At 39.0% G+C, this 22,421-nt stretch overlaps 1 protein-coding gene across 1 annotated transcript in view; it reads left to right on the top strand.

Annotated features, from left to right (window-relative positions):
• The window catches only part of CAPN9 (calpain 9), a 41,881-nt gene extending 24,034 nt beyond the window's left edge, over positions 1-17,847 (top strand). The window contains exons 10-21 of the mRNA XM_081944818.1: positions 2,582-2,742; positions 4,468-4,625; positions 5,749-5,957; positions 6,427-6,463; positions 6,697-6,777; positions 7,780-7,837; positions 8,888-8,949; positions 10,031-10,099; positions 12,056-12,134; positions 12,865-12,981; positions 14,110-14,168; positions 17,470-17,847. Of these exons, the coding sequence (XP_081800944.1) occupies positions 2,582-2,742; positions 4,468-4,625; positions 5,749-5,957; positions 6,427-6,463; positions 6,697-6,777; positions 7,780-7,837; positions 8,888-8,949; positions 10,031-10,099; positions 12,056-12,134; positions 12,865-12,981; positions 14,110-14,168; positions 17,470-17,496 (1,117 nt within the window). The 3' untranslated portion in view covers positions 17,497-17,847. The remainder of the gene's footprint in view (positions 1-2,581; positions 2,743-4,467; positions 4,626-5,748; positions 5,958-6,426; positions 6,464-6,696; positions 6,778-7,779; positions 7,838-8,887; positions 8,950-10,030; positions 10,100-12,055; positions 12,135-12,864; positions 12,982-14,109; positions 14,169-17,469) is intronic.
• Positions 17,848-22,421: the final 4,574 nt, after the last annotated feature.

Below are 22,421 nucleotides of genomic sequence, written 5' to 3'. Positions count from 1 at the left end.
GACAAAATAATATTACAGTAATAGATATTATGCCAAAGATTGGATATACAACTTAAATTTACAGCAGACTAATGTAAATTCTGATTGCTAAATTGGTGGAAAAATCATTCAAGGAGGGATGGGGGTCAACCAAACTTCAGGGGCGAGGTGCAGGTTATTCCATAGGGCAGGTACTACCAATAGATGAGGCACAGCTTCTGAGTCCCATAAAATGGCTTTGGTCGTTCGGAACTGAAGCATGTCAGCATTGTTGACGTATATAAGAGGGGGGGGGGAGAGATGTAATCAAAGAAATAAGCAGTACCTGTGCCATGAAAAGCTTTATGTGTGACCCAGAAGCCCACTGGTAACCAGTGCAGCTTTTAGAGTAATGGTGTGGCATGGGCATAATAAACACATGTAGCTAATTGCACTGTCACATTTTGGAACAACTAAAGCTTGACTGGTCTTCATGGACAGCTCCATGTAGAACACACTGCAATACGCCAGATGGAAAGTTACCAAGGCATGGGTGACTATGAGTAGGACCATCCAATCCAGGAATGGACATAATTGGGGTACAAAATGGATTGGTGCAAAGGCCCTCCTAGCCATAGTTACTGGCTGCTCTTCCAGCTAGCAAAATCCCCATATTGTATACTAACTCCTTCTGGTGTAGTGCAGCTCCATCCAGAAATGGGTAGACCCAGAACCCATAGCCTTTTGATAGTCTAGGGTTGAGTCTTGGCTTGTTTGTTCCCTCTCAGACTCCCACAGTCTCCAGACATTGTGTGATGGCATGTTAATAGATCTTTGGGACACAAAGGATGCAGCAAGTCAGTTAAGAGAGAAAAAAAACAGAGTCGTAACAGAAGAGATGCTTGAGCCCAGGAAAAGGTGGAAGTATAAGAAAGTGATTCAGAGTAATTCCATTTCACTTCTGTTAGATATAATTTAATTTTTCTGGCAGAGAAAAGTTGCATTATCCTATTAGTAATAAAAAATATTTCCAGACATTTATATGGTTCTTGTTTCTGAGTTTGTCTGAGTTCAGCCTCACAGAAGAACAACTTCTGGATCAGTCAAATTCTGAGGGATTAGACTTATACGTCTCTCTTCCCCGAACAGTGATTTTGTACTAGTATGTGGTAACGACCTTAGGTAGGGCAATAGTCAGATAAGAGGCAACTTAGCTGGAGAAGGAATGCAGGTATGGCAAACATCCCAGAAGGGTCCCTTCCTAGTTTCTGGGACTGTAAAGGTGACAAGGGAGAGAGATGTAGTTTCACACTTGAAAGATTCTGTTAATGTAATCTTGGAAATAAAGTAGAATAATGTCATCTAGGCTCCTTCTTGAATTATCTTGCATGCTTCACAGACTTAAACTACCCCGCCTCCCCACAAAGGGGAGACCCACATAATATCCATGCCAGAGGTTCAGACGAGTAGGTAGTAACTCAGTTGGCCACTCCCCCAAACCAGTTCGCTCGTAGGCGCCGCCATCTTGGTTTTTGCTTCTGTGCATATGCAGAAGCAATTTTTTTAATTTTATTTTATTTATTCAATTTATCAGTCGCGCCCTCTCCACGAAGGGACTCGGGGCGACGTACAATCAAATAAATAGGCATGTGGCATGGAGGAGGTAAATACATCAACATTTAACAATTCAAATAAAAAGCCACGAAATTAAAAAACAATAACAGTAAAATTACAACAATTAAAACAATAAAATACCCCAAAGATTTAAATTTACAGTTTAAAATTGCCAGGGAGGTTAGAGAGTTCTAATTAAGCCAGGCCGGCTAGTTGGAACAGGTGGGTCTTGAGTTTCGTACGGAAGGAGCGGAGATCAGTCGTTGTCCTAATATCTGGGGGGAGGTCATTTACTACTGTGCATGCGTGTATAGCAACATCAAGCATTCAAAACACACGTGCACGCAAAGCAGGTCGCTGAGCAAACCGGCAGTAACAGAAGTAGTGAACCCACCCCTGATCACTGCCTCTTTAAGAGCTGGCAAACACCACCTTCTCACCCAAGAATGAATTCACTACTAGATGTCACCTTCTGGAAAGTCTGGGGGTGGGGGTGGCATGGATTTAATACACACCTGGTCCTACTCACAGTCTCTGTCCCCTTATTTAATATTTGCAGACTCAAATGCTCCCAGATAATCCATCCAGCTGAAGCCTTGGTCACTGGACCTACACAGCTAAAATCCAACTCAGATCAGAGACAGAGGCCTCCATAAGTTCCAGTAAAAGAGAAGCTCTTCTATTGTAGCTCAGAATTAAAGTGTGTAGTCCTTGGTGCTCTCTGAGCTTGTTTATTTGCTACAACCAAGCAAACACAGCACACAAACAAGCCCAGAGAGTGCCACCAGATACCACATCCATAAGTCATTGCTGCCATCTAGTGGTAGAAATCCTGATATGCATCTGTAGGGGCCATATCAATTCTCAAACTTTTGCCCTGAAATACTGTACTTAAAATCACTCTAAAGAGCTGCAACTAAATCATTGAATAAAAAAGGTAACTTGAATATGATTATTGACTGGTGTTCAAGTAATCCACAGAATTATTTCTCTTTTTTGTCATGCATAGGATGAAGTTTGACGATTTTCTGTCTCATTTTGAGAAAGTTGAGATCTGTAACCTCACACCAGATGCTCTTGAAGAGAATGCTGCTCATAAATGGGAAGTGTCCATTCACCAAGGCAGTTGGGTCAGAGGTGCCACTGCTGGGGGCTGCCGAAATTTCATAGGTCTGCACGTTTGCTTCATCCCACTTGCATATTCTTCAGAGAAAGGCTGTGGCACCCTTTACAAGCCCTTTGTCCAAAAGGTGCTTTTTCAAAAGGCAGCTGGACTTCCTTTTTTTTGAAGATGTTTCACTTGTCATCCAAGAAGCTTCTTCAGTTCTGACTGGATGGTGGGGAATGGAAGGACCAGCCAGTCAGAGCTGAAGAAGCTTCTTGGACGAGAAGCAAAACGTCTTCAAAGAAAAACCAGGAAGTCCAGTTGCCTCTTGAAAAAGTACCTTTGGGACAAGTATGATCAGGATGACTGAGAATCTCCATAGACACCTACAAGCCCTTGTTAATATCCCACAATTCCTCAGTCATTTGTTCAGAAATGATGGGTGATAGTTTTAGCAGATTTTTGTTGTGAGCCATCTAGATTTCTTTGATTCTGTATATGAAAGTTTCAAAATTGCATTTAAAAAAAACAGATCAATATAATAAGCAACTTAAGCCATACAGAATCAAACTCAAATGAATGCTCAGTTATTGGGGTATCCTGCAAGTTAGTTCTAACTGAAACTGCTCATGTAATTATTTCTAGATTTCCCTTGGGGCAAATTTAAAGGAAAATCATAGCTATGCCAGAAAACATTTCCTTGCTCATAGCAGTTTTAAAATGTATGCTATATGACCTACAGCAGAATGGACACTGAGTTACAATGGATTCCCTCTGCTTTTACCCCCCCCTCCCCCCACTAATGCATTCCCCAAATTTATTCTCATAATCAAAGAATGTATTCACTGAGTCTGGACGGAAACTAAAAAATGTGCCTGTTGGAAGAGGTAAGGGGTTGAATGGAACATGAGCTTCTAGGGTTGAGCATAGTTCATTCACTTAATGGGCCATTTATTGGATCAATTACAGGATTATTTTTTTAAAAAATGCAGCTGCCGACAAGCGGAGAATACAAAACTCTGGCAGCACAGAACAGCTGGAGGGGGTATGTTTGACATTGCAACCAAACAGAGATGAGGCTGCTATTAGAATGGAATGAAATGTTGAAGACCATCTACTTAGAAGGGCTTAAGACAACGTTAGGATTCTAAAATGTTAGCAACCAGTCCTCTGCCCAGTTGCTAGGTGAGTGTGGACATGGTGGATGTAGCCTACTTGGCCTCCTGTACCACAGAAGGGGGCATTTTCACCCTCCCCAGTCTCTGGAGGCTTTCCCCGAGCCCCCAGGAGGGTGAAAACAGCCTCCCCAGGCCTGTTTTCGGACTTCTGGAAGGTCCGATTTTTGACCTCCCAGACCCTCTGTGCGGTCCCTGCACTTACCTGGCATCCAAAGCGGGCCTTGTGGAGACTTCTGGGAGGGGAGGGGAGAGGTGGGCAGGGCCAGTGGGTCCTTCCAACTACTGATTCACCTGAACCAGTGGTGGGATTTAGCCAGCAGCTAAATCCTACCACTGGCTTAAGACCACTACTTTACATAAAGAGGCAGCTTCATTTGAAGCTAGATAATATCTTCACAGGAACAATGGAGCAGCAGCAAAAAAAAAACCCAACAGATTAAAGATGGCAGAAATAATTAAGCCAGATGGGAACAAATAAAAACGCCCTGGGAATGGGAAGGAAGAGGGCACTATCTGTCCTTGGGTGATGAGTAGCCTGCACTGGTGATGGGCCAGCATTCTGATGTTGTAAAATAAACCACCCACAATCTTCTTTTTGCTGACTGATTTCAGAAACATTTTGGACCAATCCCCAGTTCAAGCTCCAACTGACAGAAAAAGATGAGGGTCAAGATGAGTGCACATTTGTAGCTGCCCTGATGCAGAAGAATCGCCGCAAACTCAGGAAACTTGGAGCTGCACTGCTAACAATAGGATATGCTATCTATGAGGTATTTCTATGGAGAACTCCCTGCTCCAACTTGCATATCCAGATATGCAGTCATAGATTTTTCCTGAAATGTGTTGGCTGGAGAAATCTGGTCTACAATGTTTAGCACTGTTTGAGCCCTCCCAGGCCAGTGAGGGTGGTCCCAAAGTCTTTCCTTCCCTATTAAGTATGGCTTAGAATCAAGCCACTTTATTTGTGGCTTAGTTCTTTGCAATTCATACTTGCAAATGCTGATTTTGTCTCAACCTTATTGAAGTGGTCCCAAAGGTATTGTTTCAAAAGACAACTGGACTTTCTGAACTGAAGAAGCTTCTTGGATGAGAACCGAAATTTCAAGGAAAAAACTAAGACAGTCCAGTTGTCTTTTGGAAAGGACATTTATTGAAGTGAATTCATAAATAAGATGGGTGTCTGGCTAACTCTTTATTTCACCTAGTTGTGACCAGAAAATAAAAGTGTTTGGTTCTACCATTTGAGGCTTCAATGGCCTTTTAAGATCAAATTAATTCATGATCTGAGAGTAAAATGCACACGTCTTTGGCTTAAGATTCAATGAGATGCTGTCTAAAGCCCCTTTTCATTGTCTTACTTCTTAAAAATATAAAAGTGCTAAATATCACCAAACAACAAATTCCAAAAAATAATTAGGCAACAAATATTGGATTTCCATTTATAGAAGTCCCTATATTTAGTGCTCTAATGTGGCACATGTAGTCAAAGTACAGCATGATCTATAAAGTGATGACTAAATGGCGGGATGATAAATAAGTATAGGAATGTAGAAGCTGAACTCCAAAGTGCATGAAAATATTCTTCAATCAATGAAAAGGAAAGGAAAGAAAACAATGCCAGACATATCAGTCAAACTAAGAAATAGGAACCCTGGTGGCGCAGTGGTTATAATACAGTATTGCAGGCTAACTCTGCTCACTGCCTGGAGTTTGATCCTGATGGGCTCAAGGTTGACTCAATCTTCCATCCTTGCGAAATTGGTAAAATGAGGGCCCAAATTTTTGAGAACAATATGCTGATGTTGTAAACTGCTTAGAGAGTGCTGTAAAGCACTGTGGAGCGGTATATAAGTCTAAGTGCTATTGCTAAATAATCTGAACATTTAATTTCAGAGTCCCGATAAAGATGAACACTTGACAAAGGATTTTTTCCGCTACCATGCTTCCAAAGCCAAGAGCAAAACTTATATCAACTTAAGGGAAGTTTCTGATAGATTTGAGCTACCACCTGGCGATTACATCATTGTTCCAACTACATATGAGCCACAACAGGAGGCTGATTTCTGTCTAAGAGTTTTTTCTGAAAAGAGAGTAGTTACAAAGTAAGTATATCAAGGTTCTCACTCAACCAGAGTACAAAAGTCCATTAGCGACTGATCATCATTGAAAAGCTATAGAAATAATATCTGAAGGCTCTGAAAATAATTTGGCCACTCCAATTCCTAAGTGATGACTTATGCCAGTGTCTACTAAATTTTACCTGCTTTTAAGATCTTGCTCCACTGCTCCAGAATGCAGGAGGATGAGTGCACAGTTGCACACATTTTCTGATTTAAAAAATACATAAATTTGAGAAATTATTGGGGGGAAATCTTGTTGTTACCAGGAAATTATCTTGGCATCTGCTGTTAACATTTATTTTCATGTAGGCCATAACAGCTTCCTGATGTTGATTGTCACAATAGAACCTTACAACTGCTTTTCTGTTGTAACTAATCCTGATGATCTGATTTCTCTTATGAAATTCCAGTGGAAAATCAGATTTTTAAAAACTGGATTCATGTTTTATAGGGAGATGGATGGAAATGTCAACATTGATTTGCCAGAGGTATGTCACCAAAATTTAATTAAGGACCAAATCAATCTTATTATTAAATAATTATTCTTTTCAGTTGTACAAGGGTGATAGAATACCAATCAAATTAAAGAATAACAGAATCTATTGTAAAACATATTAATATACTCTTTTTCTGAAATGGATCTAATCTGACATATGGTAATACAAATAGTGATGATTTTTGTTTGTTTGTTTCTCCATCAATCATCTTTGGGTAATTTCAGATTCCTGAGCCAACACAACCCCAACAAGAAACAGAAGAAGAAAAGCAATTCCGAGATTTGTTCAAGCAGATTTCAGGACCGGCAAGTCAACTAATAAAAATTATAGATCTTGTTAGAATTGTGATGGTTTACTGGCAGACAGTATGCTTTTCATGTAAAACAGCCAGATTTAATCCTGGGTTAGTGAAAAGCAAAACAAAACAAAACACCTCTCTTATCTTATCCATATCACCAGAACACAGATATACCCCAGCAGCCAAATTCTCTTCAAAATATGTCCTTTCAACTTAGCTTCCATCTCAACAGTAACCGTCTGTGGAGGCAAATTGAAGCTGATTTAACATTTCTAGCATAAAAGTAGTGTTTCCTCTGGCATTGCAGCAATTCACTTTTTCGCAGACACTCTTGGACATGACGCCAAGAGGAAACCCCAAATGTCAGCTATCCTTCAGATGACCATAAGACTGTCTCCTCTCCATCTGTTGTAGTCTGTTCTTCAATAGTGGTTTGTTTCATAGCTGCTAGGGAGGCATTAAGTATCCTAATCCAGAGCAGATTGTGATCGGGTCTGCTTGACCCAAAGTACCAATGGGGAACTCTGTCACTGACCCAGACAATTCCACCCCAATAGGAAAATAAAGTGACAGTGACAACATTTGCTCATTATATAGAGACATGTGAAAGTCTAGCAGGATGGATGCAGCCCAGTGAGATTCTCAATTCCTCAACATCTGGAAGAGCATGCTTCTATATTGTAGGTTCAGATCCCCCCCCAAAAAAAGAAACCCTGAATGTTGATATCCAATTAATGTCAGAGATGCTTGTTTCCAGTATATTAGAAAAACTCTACATGCATTTTATTGCTATTGATATAATTAAATACAGTTGTTCCATCATAGAGTTAAGCAAATATAATGAACTTGATTCCCTATAGCGATTTAGTCCTCTCGTTGTGTTATTGTTTTTGTTGCTTTAGAGGGCATTTTATCTTTCAAATGATGAGCTCTTCCAAACAAAATAATAATTTTTAAATTGCATTTTAAACCCACAAAGGCTGATTTCCTTTATTTACGGTAACTGCAGGACATGGAGATCAGTGCAGAGGAACTTGAATATATCCTGAATGCTGTGTTGGAAAAAAGTAAGTGTCAACATGGCCATAGCTCCTCTAACCCAACTGGTGAATGGTCTCATGTCCCATATAATGATGAATTGGATAAATGTGCACACAACAGATTAAGTAAATACCTGGATTTACAGTCCAATCCCATGCATTCTTTCTTAAAAGTAAGTCTGGCTGAGATCTGTCAGTTCAGTCTTTCATAAAAACTGGATAAAGAGAAGAAAAAAAACTGATGTGATATTCAAGGAAAGAGTCATGTAAGGTTCTTCTTGCTAAATATTTGCCATGGACATCTAGCAGATGGAACATTTCATCAGTCTGGGCTCAGTTCTCTTGGTTACTTACTGACCGTCAATGTCTCTCTACAACCATATAAGGCTTACCAATTTGTGTGCTTGAATTTTATCTTTCTTTGTCCTTTTTTTTTAAAGACTCGTTTAAAAAGAGAATAGCTTAAGGAATCTGGCAGAGTCTCTGTGAGTTCATGATGAAACATATAGAGGATGATCAGCATTAATCCATAATTTTTATGACAAACTTGACCATAATGAAAAGAGGCTATGTTTTTGGACCAAATACTCTTGACAGCGGAACCAGAATATCCACCATGGTCTAATGACAATTTATCTATTTTCACCCCAGTAACACTCCATGAAGCATAAATACAGAACAGATGCATAAATGCTATTGGTGATTAGTATTGTCAATGCAAAGCAATGTAGTGGAAGGATCGGGACAACAAATGTTACAATCAGATTGGAAATATGCATCCTGGTTCAAATAATTAGTAGAACTTAATTCTAGCAGGGAGTTGTACAGAGATTAATGTCCAAAAGTAGTTAAATAAAGCTGACATTGTAATGAATACTTGATCATTTTCTGTGTTGTGACCCCACTGTATTGGAAGGACAGAAGCTACCATATTTCAATTTTACATCATGATATTTCCCTGGGGACGAAAAATAAAATATTCACAGTTGTGCTATTGAACTTTGAGATGAAATTGTTGGAGACAAAGAATTTGTTTTTGTATGCTATGCTGCTGATTTCCTCCCCTTCCCCGACCAGACAAGATCAAATTCAAGAAAATAAGCCTCCTGTCATGTAAAAATATCATTTCCTTAATGGCTGTATCCTTTGAAATAAGCATGAAGAATTCTTTGAGTGAATGTGATGAAAATGCTACAATCACCTCTATGAGACTTTGCCATCTCAAACATAAAATATATGTCAGATATTGAAGAAAGACAACATGAGATCTTAGGACTCACTTAGTATTCACTATCAAAATATGTGCATGAATCTCAGCTAGAGATAAACCACACTTTTTTTAGCCAAAGCGCATGTACGGAAGGCTGAATACAAGTGCACTCACATTTGTGAACCGATAGGAGAGGGAAGGGTATACCATCCCTGCCCTCTGAATCATCTTTGAAGGTTTCCAGATTTTCTGGAATAGATTTGGAAGATGATGCAAAGGAGAAGGAATCAATTCCACCAGTGCTACTTGATGAGTAAACATAGGTAGATATAAGCACTTTTTCTGAACATAGGCCTAGCTCTTTCCTCCCTAAGTGCAGGTTATCAAAGTCAGTAGATAATACTTTACAGTAAAGAACATACCATACACAGATACATATTCATCATTCTATTTTGTTTTCTTTCATGGTCAACCCTATTCAGTATATAGTATGGAAAAGGGGAAGGAAGCAGTGAGCCAAAGAAAATAAAGACAGAACATAAGGGAAAGCAGAGTGTGTTTCAACAGATTCCAAGGCCCTTGAGACAATAAAGAGAAGATGCTGGGCAGATGTTTTGAGTTCTACAAGCTCCCAAAGTCTTACATTCTTTGAGCTTCTGAGTCATGGCATGAGAGTCTCAGCATTTCCTTCAGCCCATGTTACCCGAGTCTAGTCATAGCCTATTGCATGTATAGAGCATTTCTTGAATCCAGACTTGGGAGCAACACCTGAATTTTAATCCAATGTTTCTCTGTGGTAGAGCATTGACTTTGGTAAAGAGACCTAGAGAGATAATTCTACAGATGATTCTTTGATATAAAAGAACAGCTTATGGTTGATCTATGGAAACAGCCTATTAATTCAACAGGTTTAATTTGTATAAAATAAAACTATTCATGGAATAGGATACCAAGATTATATATGAGATTCAATCCGCCATTACTGTTTTCCTTAACCGGAACTGCATCAGTCCAGCGGGAATGAAAAACTGGAATTCAACGAATTCAAACTTTTCTGGGACAAACTGAAAAAGTGGATTGTAAGTTGATGCACATTCAACTGATGCAAAATCTACTGTTTTACTTTTGGAAGATATTTTAGAGCAGAAACGATTAACAACCATTACATCTATAATTTAGTGAGAATGTTCTAAAAGGGGGAAAAAACAATCATTCTACAAAATAGTGTTTCTTTTCTGTTATTCATGCCACTTGCAGAAACATTAACAGTACTTTTAACTAAATTTAAAAAATCTATTTTTGAAATAATAAATGCCAAGAATGTTCCTCTAGATGAGGCCAAGTGAAATAACTCTTGTTGTTGACACATCGTAAAAGAAAATCTGATGATTCATGAGCAGAAAGTGGTGGTGGTGGGGGGATTGCTTAATGTTTCAATTTACACTGGTGACTTTGATGCCTGTCTCCTCCAATTATCAACAAATGTAATTTGAAATAGCCCATTAGATCCACAGGAACATTAACCCTAAAATCTAAAGGAACATTTGAATGCTTTCTCACAATTCCTAAAAGAAGTGACCATGATAAATCATGATTTTTCTCTTTTAACTCCAGGCATGCTTTAAGGCAATTGCAATAATTGGGTTCCTGTTACATCCCTGTTGACTGAATATATGCTGTCTGCTAATCACCAATTTTTACTCCCGATTCAATCAAAGGAACAGAATTTCAGGGTTAAATATTGTATGCAGTTGACTTGTTAGATACCATATTATTCCAATCTAAATTAATATTCTCAGTTAAATGCATAAGCAGGATGAGAACAAGGTCTGTTTGCTTTTCCAAGAGATGTTTGCAAGGTGTTGTGCTTGTAGTTCTATCACTTCTTTATATTTATCGCATATTATATGTGGTAATAGTTGTCATTATGAAGTGTTATTTTTTAAAAAAAACTTTCTTGCATAGGATTACTCTCTTCCCCAAGGTTTTTGGTCTTTCTCTGTTCCTTTCCTGAGCTGCACCAGGGAAATTTTCCATTGCCTGCCATTACTCATTGTACTCATCCTTTTTGTCTGAGTGTGTGTGCACTAGATTCCCAACAGCCACCCAGACAAGTCCAGGCAGTTTTTAGGCAACACTTTCTGGAAATGTTTTGCACTAGACTTCTTCCTCACAGATGAGAGAGTCCAAATGGCCCAAATTCTCTTCATCTCTTAACCACTTAACAATCAAACTTGCTCTCATTAACAAGCACTTTGGGTTCCAAATATATATAAATTATAACTGTTTTTGGATGTTACCCATTTCTTTAAAACTAATACATTATCCACGGATGTAATCAAATAATGCAGGATGTAAGAATATTGATTAAGAAAACAAAATAATGTACAAAGAATCCATAGTATCCTGAGTCCTTGTGAGGTAGTTCATTGAAGTTCATGTACTGAAAATGGGCACTTAGAGAAAAACAGATAGTGATACAAAATTAGAGGCTAGAGGCACTGCATCTAAATATATTCTTGCTTTTAGAAATCTGATTCCATACTTCTGCCTATTATTTCTCAAACTAAATTCATAATTTCTGTGTGCATTTGAAAATAGTTTTTCAAATTTTTAACATTTTAAACATAGTTACAATGGCCATAATGTAAGTATTTGCCCATTCTGTAGATAATTGCTATAGTTTACTATTAAGTGTAATGCTGAATAGAAATCCAATGCAAGATATTATTGTATAACAGTTATCATATATTCTGATAAAGAGTAATTCAGACCAACTTGCAAAAGCTGGCAAAAACTTTACTTCAAAAGAAATTGTAGGCAGAAAGCCATATTGGTCTATTTATTCAAAAATCGGGGGCGGGGGAATCTGGTTGTATGTTTTTCAGATTAACACATTTCATTAAAATGCTAACCTTTTGCTTTTGTTCACAATTTATGACTTCAAAAGAAAAATCTCCTTGCCTCAATGATTCATTTAATTTATTCCAACCATGCTTATTATCTGCTGTCATTTTTCTCTCTCTTTGATTCAGAGCCTCTACCTTCACTTTGATTCTGATCAGTCTGGCACCATGTCTTCCCATGAACTTCGTCTCGCTTTAAAAGCAACAGGTACCAATTTTTCTGACTGGCTTTTGCAATATGTGATCATTTTGGACAATTTAGGACAGGGGTGTCAAACTCAAGGCCTGCACTGATGTGCTTAGATCTGGCTCACAGTAAAGGACTGGCCCGCAGTGCCTCTGCCAGTGAAAACGAAGCTTGGGAGGGCTGCGCACAGCTCTCCTAAGCTCCGTTTTCACTGAAAGAAGGCAGCAGGAGGCCATTGCAACTGAAAATGGAACTCAGGAGTCCGTTTCCGCTGGCAGAGCACTTGGGCCACCACAGATGCCCCTAACATGATTGACATTGAGCTGGCCACGCCCACTCTGGTCACACACACCTAGCCCCCCCGAAGTCAAACACATCCCTGATACAGCCCTCAATGAAATTGAGTTTGACACCCTTGATTTAGGACAATATCTTGTAAAAAGAAAGGAGGGTTGTGAGCTTCAGTTCAGTCCAGATTTTCAAGATTGCTCTCCCTGAGGAATAATTAGCATCAGGCCCATGTCTTTACTAAGACACAGCTAATCACTGTTTGAGACATATATTAAAAAATAGATCCCAAATCTGCTATTTTATACCAATTATGCTGCTGTCGCTGCAGGAGAAGTAGGTAGAGCAATCGCCTATAGTTCATTCATCATGACAATATCATTTAAAAGAATGTTTTCAAATTACTGGGTTGAAGATTAGCCAACAAAGAGTTTTAAAACCCTCATATTTACCTTTCTTTAAGGATTTCAGCTCAATAACTATCTGCTGCAGCTGATTGTATTAAGGTATTCAGATGATCAGCAACAGATCGAATTTGACGACTTCTTAAACTGCCTAATTCGCTTAGAAAATGCAAGCAGTAAGTATCTCTTCATAGTGCCATTTGTTTCCTTACTGAATGCCTTTTTATCAGCAGTAATATATGACACATCATAAATGATCATTCTAATAATTTTAACTTCACTCATAAATTGATTTTGAATGAATTAAATGCATTTTTTAAAAAAAATATTTTTATTTGAATAAAATTTTATTGGAATTTTGTATACAGAAAAATAACTAACAAGAACTAATATTTACACTGAAAGAAAGAGGAAGAAGGAAAAGATAAAAGTAGAAAAATCAAGGAAAAGGGGGGAAAAGGACTATTAAAAGAAAATCTCCGAATTTTTTTTTACAACAGTTATAAGTATAAATATAAGTTAACCTCTTTGGTTACAGCATCATTTACATTTTCTCTATAATCTATTATTTTTATTCTAATCCTTTCAAACAATTTATCATTGCCTCATTTTTTTTTCTGTTTCTCAAAAAAAAATCAGAATTTGTTATCAGTTAAATCCTAACAATGGATAATCTTGTACATGCCTTCTCAGAAATAAGTCCTCTTGCACTCTTTGGGCCTTAATTAAAAAATTAAGATAGTTATAAAAAAATAATGACATCAATTCTGTAAATTTAGAATGAATATATTTAAGCAACTATCTATAGGATTATAGCTTTGATGGTCTACATATATGGAATACAAGTTAAAAACCGTATACTCATTGTGTATGTCATGTGACTTCATATCCACATGAGATCATTTCATGAAAGGCAGAATTCTATAGAACCATCTACAGAATGTTTACAAAATAAGTAATAGAAACCTGATGAATGGTGATATGGCCTATCGTTCCTAAATTCTGAAGAGTCCCAGTGGCAAATATTTGAAAATTCTGACAATAATCAAGGTAACTCAAAGCCATGTTAGGTTGTTTCAAAAATTCCAAATGTCAACTTCATTTTTGTCACTAACCAATAAAGAACATTTATCCTAGCATAAGGAAATGTCTGAAATAATTTTCAGTTTTGGAGACATCATCAACGTTTCCCACTGGGACTTCTGGAATCTTAACTAACATTTAGTTTTAGGTTTGACATTTTATTGAAAAAGAGGTTTTGAATATTTCAGTGGCTAAATATAACACTAAAATTCTTCTTGCAGGAGTATTCCAGGCATTATGTGTGGAAAACAGAGATTTCATTAACCTCCATATAAATGAGGTAACGAAAGCAAAACATTGTCAGTAGAGATTGTTTGAGAAATTTTTCTTTTGTCTCTTCTACTTTCCTCAATTCCCCTTTTACTGGAATATTATACTGGAGACATAATGGAGCTAAATGAAGAGGTGACTTCCTTTCAGATGGTTCCTTAAGATTGTTTTTCCTGCCTTGCTATGTTATGGTGCATTCGTTCAGTTCTTGACGGCGCTTAAAAGGAGGGTCACATAAAATTAAGGTGACCAGATTTTAACATTTGTAAAGCGGGACACCATTGACAGGGGGGAGGGTTCTTGATTAAAAATTTGGTCTATATCCTTGCACCCCTAACCCTTTAGGGAAAAAAACCCCAGGGGTCTTCAAACCTGACAGCTTTAAGGCTTGTGGACTTCAACTCCCAGAATTCTTCCTCCAGTCATGTTGCGGCGACATCATCTGCGTGGATCTGCTCCATCTTTGGTTTTTTTCACTGGGGGCAGGGCTGCCGCTGAAGATGCTGACGAGCCCCCGCCGCCACCAGAATAACTGCTGCCACCTCCTCCTCCTCCTCCAACAGCACCACCACATTTGCTGCCCGGCGCTGCGGCTGAGGCGAAGCCGCCAAAGCTCCCGCTGGCGCCTCCGCACATGGCAGTGGCGGTGGCACCACCCCCTCCACTCGGAGCACCTGAGCTGGGCCCCGCATTACCCCTGCTGCCTCCTCCTCCTCCGCCGTGCTTTTGAGAAGCCATGAGGCATTTTTTTCCTGCTCCCGCCCCCTCCGCCATCTTCCTACTGGCTCCACGGCCTCATGGCTCCTCAAAAGCACGTCGGAGGAGGAGGGGGCAGGGGTAATGCGGGGCCCAGCTCAGGTGCTCTGAGCGGAGGGGGAGGCGCTGCTGCCACAGGCAGGGGCGCCAGCGGGAACTTTGGTGGCTTCACCTCAGCCGCAGCAGGCAGCAAATGTGGTGGTGCTGTTGGAGGAGGAGGAGGAGGCAGCAGCAGCAGTTATTCTAGTGGCAGCGGGGGATTTGGGGGTTCACTTAAGCCACAGCGCCAAGTGCAAGCGGCTAGGACTGGCTGCCCACAAAGGACCTCCCCAGGCTTGCTTTGCTGAACACGGGGCGACTGACAATAGTTTGAGCGGGCATGGCCGGCACAAACTACCATCAGTCGCCTCGCGCTCATCAAAACAAGTCCGGGGAGGTCCTTTGCAGGTGGCTAGTTCTAGCTGCCTGCAAAGGACCTCCCCTGCTTCCGGAGCCTGTAACAGTAGAAATCACTGCGCAGCAGTTGTAAACTGCTGCACGGTGTTTTCTTCCCACGTGCACGGCCGCGCAGCCACGCACCTTAGAGGAAACATTGATCCTGGCTGAATAGCCACATGGCTGCCAAAAACCATATATTCCCTTCCCGTTCTCCTGCCGTTCCCCAGCTTGTCGTGCATTCTTTCCGAAAATTGGGACTCTTTTAAAATGCTGCGGGACGTGGGACAAATTGTTAAAAATCAGGACTGTCCCGCCAAAAGCGGGACATCTGGTCACCTTACATAAAATGCAAGATGGCCTCCGAGACTGAGCTACCTTGTCTGCCTTGTATTCAACCATAAAGTGGTATTGTCTACCTAAAGCGGGCACTTTAAGCGCAGTGATTACTGGAATGTCCAACTTACTTTTCCCTTCTCACTCTGCCTCAATTACCAGCCTATTCTCAATACATGAGGAAAGGTTGAGGAGGAAGGGGAAAGTGCTGCTCTTTGTTTCTTTGCTTCTTCAGTATATGGGATTAAATTTTCGCCTGCTTCCCTCCCCCAACTTCCACTGATATGTCCAAAAGGCCTTTATTTCCATCTGTTTTATGCATTCTTCTGAAAACTGGATATGCATCTTAATCTGTGTCCAGTGTCTTTCTGGTTGTATGCTTGAAACCCATGAAATCAGCATCCAACGATCTTTTGGAATCCAAAACAGAGTTTCAGAAGATCACTCCACATGAGTCCATCTATTTCCTCTGTGGCTGGTCCACTTCACTTACCTCTTTCATATTTGCTTTTTGTGTATGCATTTTGATATTTTGCTTTGGGAACCTCTGCAATGCTGTGTGAGTTGTCTCATAACACTTCACATTTACACAGCAAGATGGGAAGGGATAGGAGCAAGCAGGATACTGGGACACCATTCTCTTGTTCCTTCACTACAAAGGTGTCACTAAAGCATATCCGATATATTTCACTGTATCTAGTTTATCCATTTGATTGTTGGTGATAAAATGCAAAAAGAGTACTTTTCAGATTAAAAAATGGGGGGGGGATTTCCCCATAATTACAGGTAGTCCTCGACTTACAACAGCTCGCTTAGTGACCGTTCAAAGTTACAATGGCACTGAAAAAATGACTTATGACCATTTCCCACACTTATGACCATTGCAGCATCCATGGTGGTCATGTATTTTACATTTGGATATTTGATCATGTGATTACCTTTTGCAACCTTCTGATAAGTAAAGTCAATGGGGAAGCCAGATTCACTTAACAACCGTGTTACTAATTTAGCCATTGCAATGATTCACTTAACAAATGTGACAAGAAAAGACAAGAAAATGGGGAAAAAACTCACTTAACCAATTTCTCCCTTAGCAACATAAATGTTGGGCCCGGTTGTGCTCATAAACTGAGGACTAACTGCATTATTATAATTGTTGTGATAAATGATTTCATCTCTTAATAGCTCAGTGGTGGGTTCCGGATCCTGTTGCAACTGGTACGGTGCAATGGAAACGGGCGCCCACCACGTGCATGCGCGCAGCTCCGTGCACGTGCGCAAATGCCCCGATTGGCTCAAATAGCGGTTAGGAGAGTGGGCGGGCCCTCCAGAGCACTGTACCGGAATGGGGCGTTCTATACTGGGATGTACTGGCCGTATCCCACCACTGTAATAGCTGTATTAATAGCTTCAGGGTTGTACTAGGATTGGAAATCTGATTTTCAAATATCTACTTGGTCATGATGTTTTTGGGATAACCTTAGGCATGTTGCAAGATTTTTTTTCTTCTAGGTTGGAGTCTATCCTCAGGAAACTTCTCTATGTGCTGTGAGCTGTTCTGTGTTTGGTATTTATATGACCAGAATATAATTTTGGGACAGAGCACTAACTTATTGCTCTATTCAACTACAGAATACTTTGCATAACAATAGTGCTTCTCATGAATGTTCACAGATGTCACTCATTCAAAATATGAACAGGCAAAAAGTTTGCAGTTCCTGATAAACTGGAAGCTATCTAATATAACATTTGGGTTTTTTTTTCTCTCTCTCTCTTCTCATTAGTTTATCAATTTGACTATGAACATCTGAAGGCCTTGAACACGGAGCTCAGCCAGTCTCCCAACATGCTCCTGAGTTGAACTGAGTTCACGCTTTCCCCCAATCACTGAAAATTACAAGAGATGTTTGTATTGTCAATATTTTCTTATACTCACCTTTGTGAATATGTAGTTTTAGAACTCAAATGCAAATAAGTATTTTCTAGATTTAAAGCCCCATTATTTCAGCCAGCACAGGATAATGAAAAGATAATAGGATCTGAAGACCTAAACATCTGGAGGGCAGTAAACTGAGGACGTTGCACTAACATCTATTTGTATACAAATATATTGCATGTGAACACATGCTGTAGTGAATTACTGTTTAGCTGACATAAGTGAATAGCCCTAAGCAATTATTGTCTTTTGATTTAACATAATTATGTTGGTTCCCAATAAACATTTTGTTTCTATTTATTTGTCTCCAGCTAGTCTTTAAAATCATCTAAATTGGGGCCAATTTCTCATATGATGGCATTGCCAGAGAATTCCAGAGTTTATTCCATACAGTACTACAAAGACGTGCATCTTTTCATTGGTGCTTCATCTTGCTTCATTTAACTTCTGTAAATGACCCCTGAGTTCTGAGAGAGGTCCTTAATTCCAGAAATATTAAATGTTGCATTTTGTACATCTGGAGCTCTTCAGCTCGTCTGCTGTTACTCATCATTTCAGCCCCAGTGGCTTTGCTGTTCCTTTTTCTAAACAGATCAAGAATCTCCATCTGGCGCTGCTAGATATTTTGGGTTTCTTTATGGAGATCATAAACCAACCTTGTTTGACTCCACATTAACCACATTAAATGTTCAGTGTAATCATTCAGGTTTCCCTGGATTCCATCCGGATGAAGAATGCAAGTCCAATTGTACATTCAGTTGTACATTAAATTTGTGGAGAGAGGAACATCTTCTCTCAATATTCAAGTTCCAGGCTTTTCTCCTTTCTAGAGTTCTGTGGTAATTATCATAGCTTAGCAATAAAAGGGAATTACCTGACTCTGTAATACAGGTAGTCCTCAACTTACAACAGTTCATTTAGTGACCATTTAAAGTTAGTGAAAAAAGTGACTCATGACTTTTTATAAGTTTTTCGCACTTACAGTGCATTCAGAAAATATTCAGACCCCCTTCATTTTTGTCAATTTTGTTATGCTGCTGCCTGATTCTGCAGTTGTTGAAATCCATTTTTTCCTCATTAATCTACATTCATAATGACAAAGTGAAAACAGAATTTTAGAAATGTCTGTAATTTTATTAAAAAGAAAAACCTGAAATATCAAATTGGCATAAGTATTCAGACTGTTTGCAACAACACGTGAAATTTAGCTCTGGTGTCTCCCATTTATCTTGATCGTTGCTGACATTTCTACAGCTTGACTGGAGTCCACCTGTGGTAAAATAAATGGATTGGACATGATTTGGAAAGACACACACCTCTCTATAGAAGGCGTCACAACTGACAATGCATACTGTAGCAGAGCAAAAGCCATGAGGTCAAAAAAACTGCCTGCAGAGCTCAGAGAAAGGAGTATTGCAAGGCAGAAATCTGGGGACAGCTACAATAAAATTTCTGCTGCATTGAAAGTTCCTAAGAGTGGCCTCCATAATTCTCAAATGGAAGAGGTTTGGCGCAACCAGGACTCTTCCAAGAGCTCGTTGCCTGGTCAAGCTAAGCAACCGGGAGAGAAGGGCCTTAGGAAGAAAAGTGACCAAGAACCTGATGGTCACTCTGGCTGAGCTCCAATGATCCTATGTGGAGATAGGACAGAATTCCAGAAGGGCAACCATCATGCATCCCTCCACCAATCTGGGCTTTATGTCGCAGTGGCTAGACGGAAGCTTCTCCTCAGTGCAAAACACATAAAGCTTGCTTGGTGTTTGCAAAAAAAAAAAAAAAAAAAGCACCTGAAGGACTCTCAGACTATGAGGAATGAACTCTAAGTGGGCTTTCATGTGTTTTGCACTGAGGAGAGGCTTCCATCTACCCACTCTGCCATAAAGTCCAGATTGGTGGAAGGCTTAGTGAAATCCTTCCATTCCCATCATTCAGAACTTCAGAACTGAAGAAGCTTCTTGGATGAAAAGTGAAACACCTTTAAAGAAAAAAACAAAGAATGTCTGAAAATGAACCTTTGGGACAACAAGGACCTGGATGACTGAGAAAGTCTAGAATTATAAACTCAATTGATTTTTCTGTGCATCAGGATCATTATTGCTGGGGGGGGGGGCGGGGAGGGAATTAGTAATGGGAAATCTTTCTCTTTGTCTCACATACATAAACACAAAGTGGTCTAAAATGCTGCCTTATGTAGAATGGGTGTAGTTTAACCTAGACATACCAATGTATGGAAAGCTAAAATACATTTAGGCTTTGCTGCCTTATCCAGGTAAAAAAACTATCCTGAAATTCTCTATTTAACACAGAGACCTTAACAAAGAGTACTTGTTTTTTCAGAATCTGTGTGGTCTCATCTAACTTTTCCTGTTAATCTACATCTAGTATATATAGTTTACCAAATCAAATGATTTAATGACTGCATATTTATTTTTAAATCACCATCAAAGAAAATCTGATGACCATTCTTTTTTTCTTTTTTTTATTGTTTTAATTAGATGGATAACACACACACAAAACACTCTTCAATACGTCTTCCAGCTAGCATGTCGATTGGTTACATTTGAATTCCGTGCATTACTACAATCATTCTTTATACTTCATTCAAATTAAGTTGTGCATTTTAAATCAAAGGATATACCAACATTCTCCTTTCACTACATTTGTTTGAAAGTACTTTTATCCAAAATCATTCATATTTATATTATTCAATGAATAAACATTTTAACACCGACAACAATCTAGAAGAGCTACCACATTCTGCTTATTTATCGCCTAGGATTTCTATTTCTTTCCTCCATCCACCTATACCGTTTATCCCATATCTGATAGAATTCTGATTCTTCTTTTCCCTGGATTTCTTTAGTTAGTTTGTCCATTTCGGCACAGTCCATCACCTTTCTTATTATTTCCTCTTCACTTGGAGTTAGCTTGTTTTTCCATTTCTGGGCATAGGCAATCCTTGCCGCCGTTATTATATGCAATATTAAGTACTGGGTTTCTTTTTTGTATTTTGTAGGCAGTAATCCTAATAAGAAATTTTCCGGTTTCCAATCTATTTTAACTCCCGTTATTGCCTCCAGCCACTTTTGGATCATTCTTTTAAATACATTTTTGGGATGTCCAGTAAACTTAAAATTAAATCTTTTGATGAATCAGTTTGAATCTTAAAACTGATGAAATCAATTTGAGATTATTTTAAGATTGTCAATGTACTATTAAAGATACCATTGTATCTTTAAATTTTATATTGCTTTGTTTCCTAGTATAATTTGATTGCTTATTAGTAACCTATGCTATCACTAAGTATTGTATCTTATGATTCTTGATGTATTTTTTTTTATGAACACAGAGAGCAAATTCCTTGTGTGTCCAATCATACTTGGCCAATAAAGAATTCTATTCTATTCTATTCTATTTAGTCCATCAATTGTAAGTGTTATTAATACAATTTGACAAACATTCTTTAGTTTTCAATGCAAATACAAGGTGGGTTTATCAACATTGGATATCAACTCCATCAGAGATGAAAGTATCTCAGGCTTTTTTGAAATAACCAAAGCAACTGGTCCATCTTGAGCCATCAAGATGTGCGTGAGATGATTATAGCGACACTGTTGTGCATTAGAGCGGCAAAATTCTGTTTGGAGTTGAGAAAAGTCCTCCAAATAATCAGGTATTAGCAAAAACTTCAGCGATTTGAATCAACACGAGCCAAGAATACTTAATAAGGAATAAAAGGCAAATGCTTTACAATGGCTTAGATTGTGAATTTAGGGCACTATTATTTAATATGATAGGCATTAGATTAGATCTTTAAAATCTCAGTGAAGGTTTTTCCTAACACCAGTCTAATTGGCTGCCCAAGCATACCTATGATCAAATGCAGAACTTTCTGCAGTATTAGGCAGTCTCTGGTCTCCCAGTGAACCATGGAAATTCCCATTCTAATTCTGGGCACAAAAAGTGTAATAAGGTTACTCTCTAGCTGGAAATTCTGTCTTTTCTGTTGAGAGGCTAAACAGTTGCCAAGAAATTTAAGCTGATAGATAAAATCAACCTTGCCTTCTCATAATGTAAGCAAAAGTCTGTCTGGGTTCTCTCCACTTGAGTTTAGTTTGACTGTTACCGGTAATGTTATTTTCATGATTGGTAATGTGCTAAATTCATAGATGGATGCTTCTATAGAAATTCAGAACAAAAGGAGCCCAGTCTATTTATAGACACTAGAGAAGTCTGCATACTTTGATGTGAGATTTGCTGACTACATATGTGTGTCTGTATTCTTATTAAGGCAAAGGCTGGCCCCATCTGTTGAAAAGAACAGATGGTTGTCATTAATCAGAACTTTAATTCCAGAACCCATCTTTTAAGAAAGTTTAGTTGTGCACTAACTTAACTGTCCTACTGGATTAGACCCTTCTACTCTTGACCCATCCAATTCAACTTACTGTTCTCATAGTGGCCCAACTAACTGCACAGAGAAGCCCAACAGTCTCCCAACATATGCCCTAGAGGCAATATCACAGTTGTTGTGGCTAATTGTTCTCCGTGACCTCCATGAATCAATCCAATCCTGAAGAGATAGGTCATGAGGGCTAGCTTAGATACGATCATGAGCCGATATGATCCATAGATGGATAGCAGATTACAAATATTGTGTATGTCTATGGAAAAGAGACAGGCAAAACATAGCTCTTCAAACTATTGATTTTGTGCATGGCCAGTATTTATGGGTCCATGAAGCTTTTTCTTGGAAAATACATGAATGACATATAGTTGTGGCTTTAATATGTTGAGGCT

Source organism: Natrix helvetica, assembly GCF_964273705.1.
Source record: "Natrix helvetica genome assembly, chromosome: 2".
Lineage (NCBI taxonomy): Eukaryota > Metazoa > Chordata > Lepidosauria > Squamata > Natricidae > Natrix > Natrix helvetica.
Note: the sequence above shows the minus strand (reverse complement) of the source record. Positions and strands in the feature narration are given on the sequence as shown.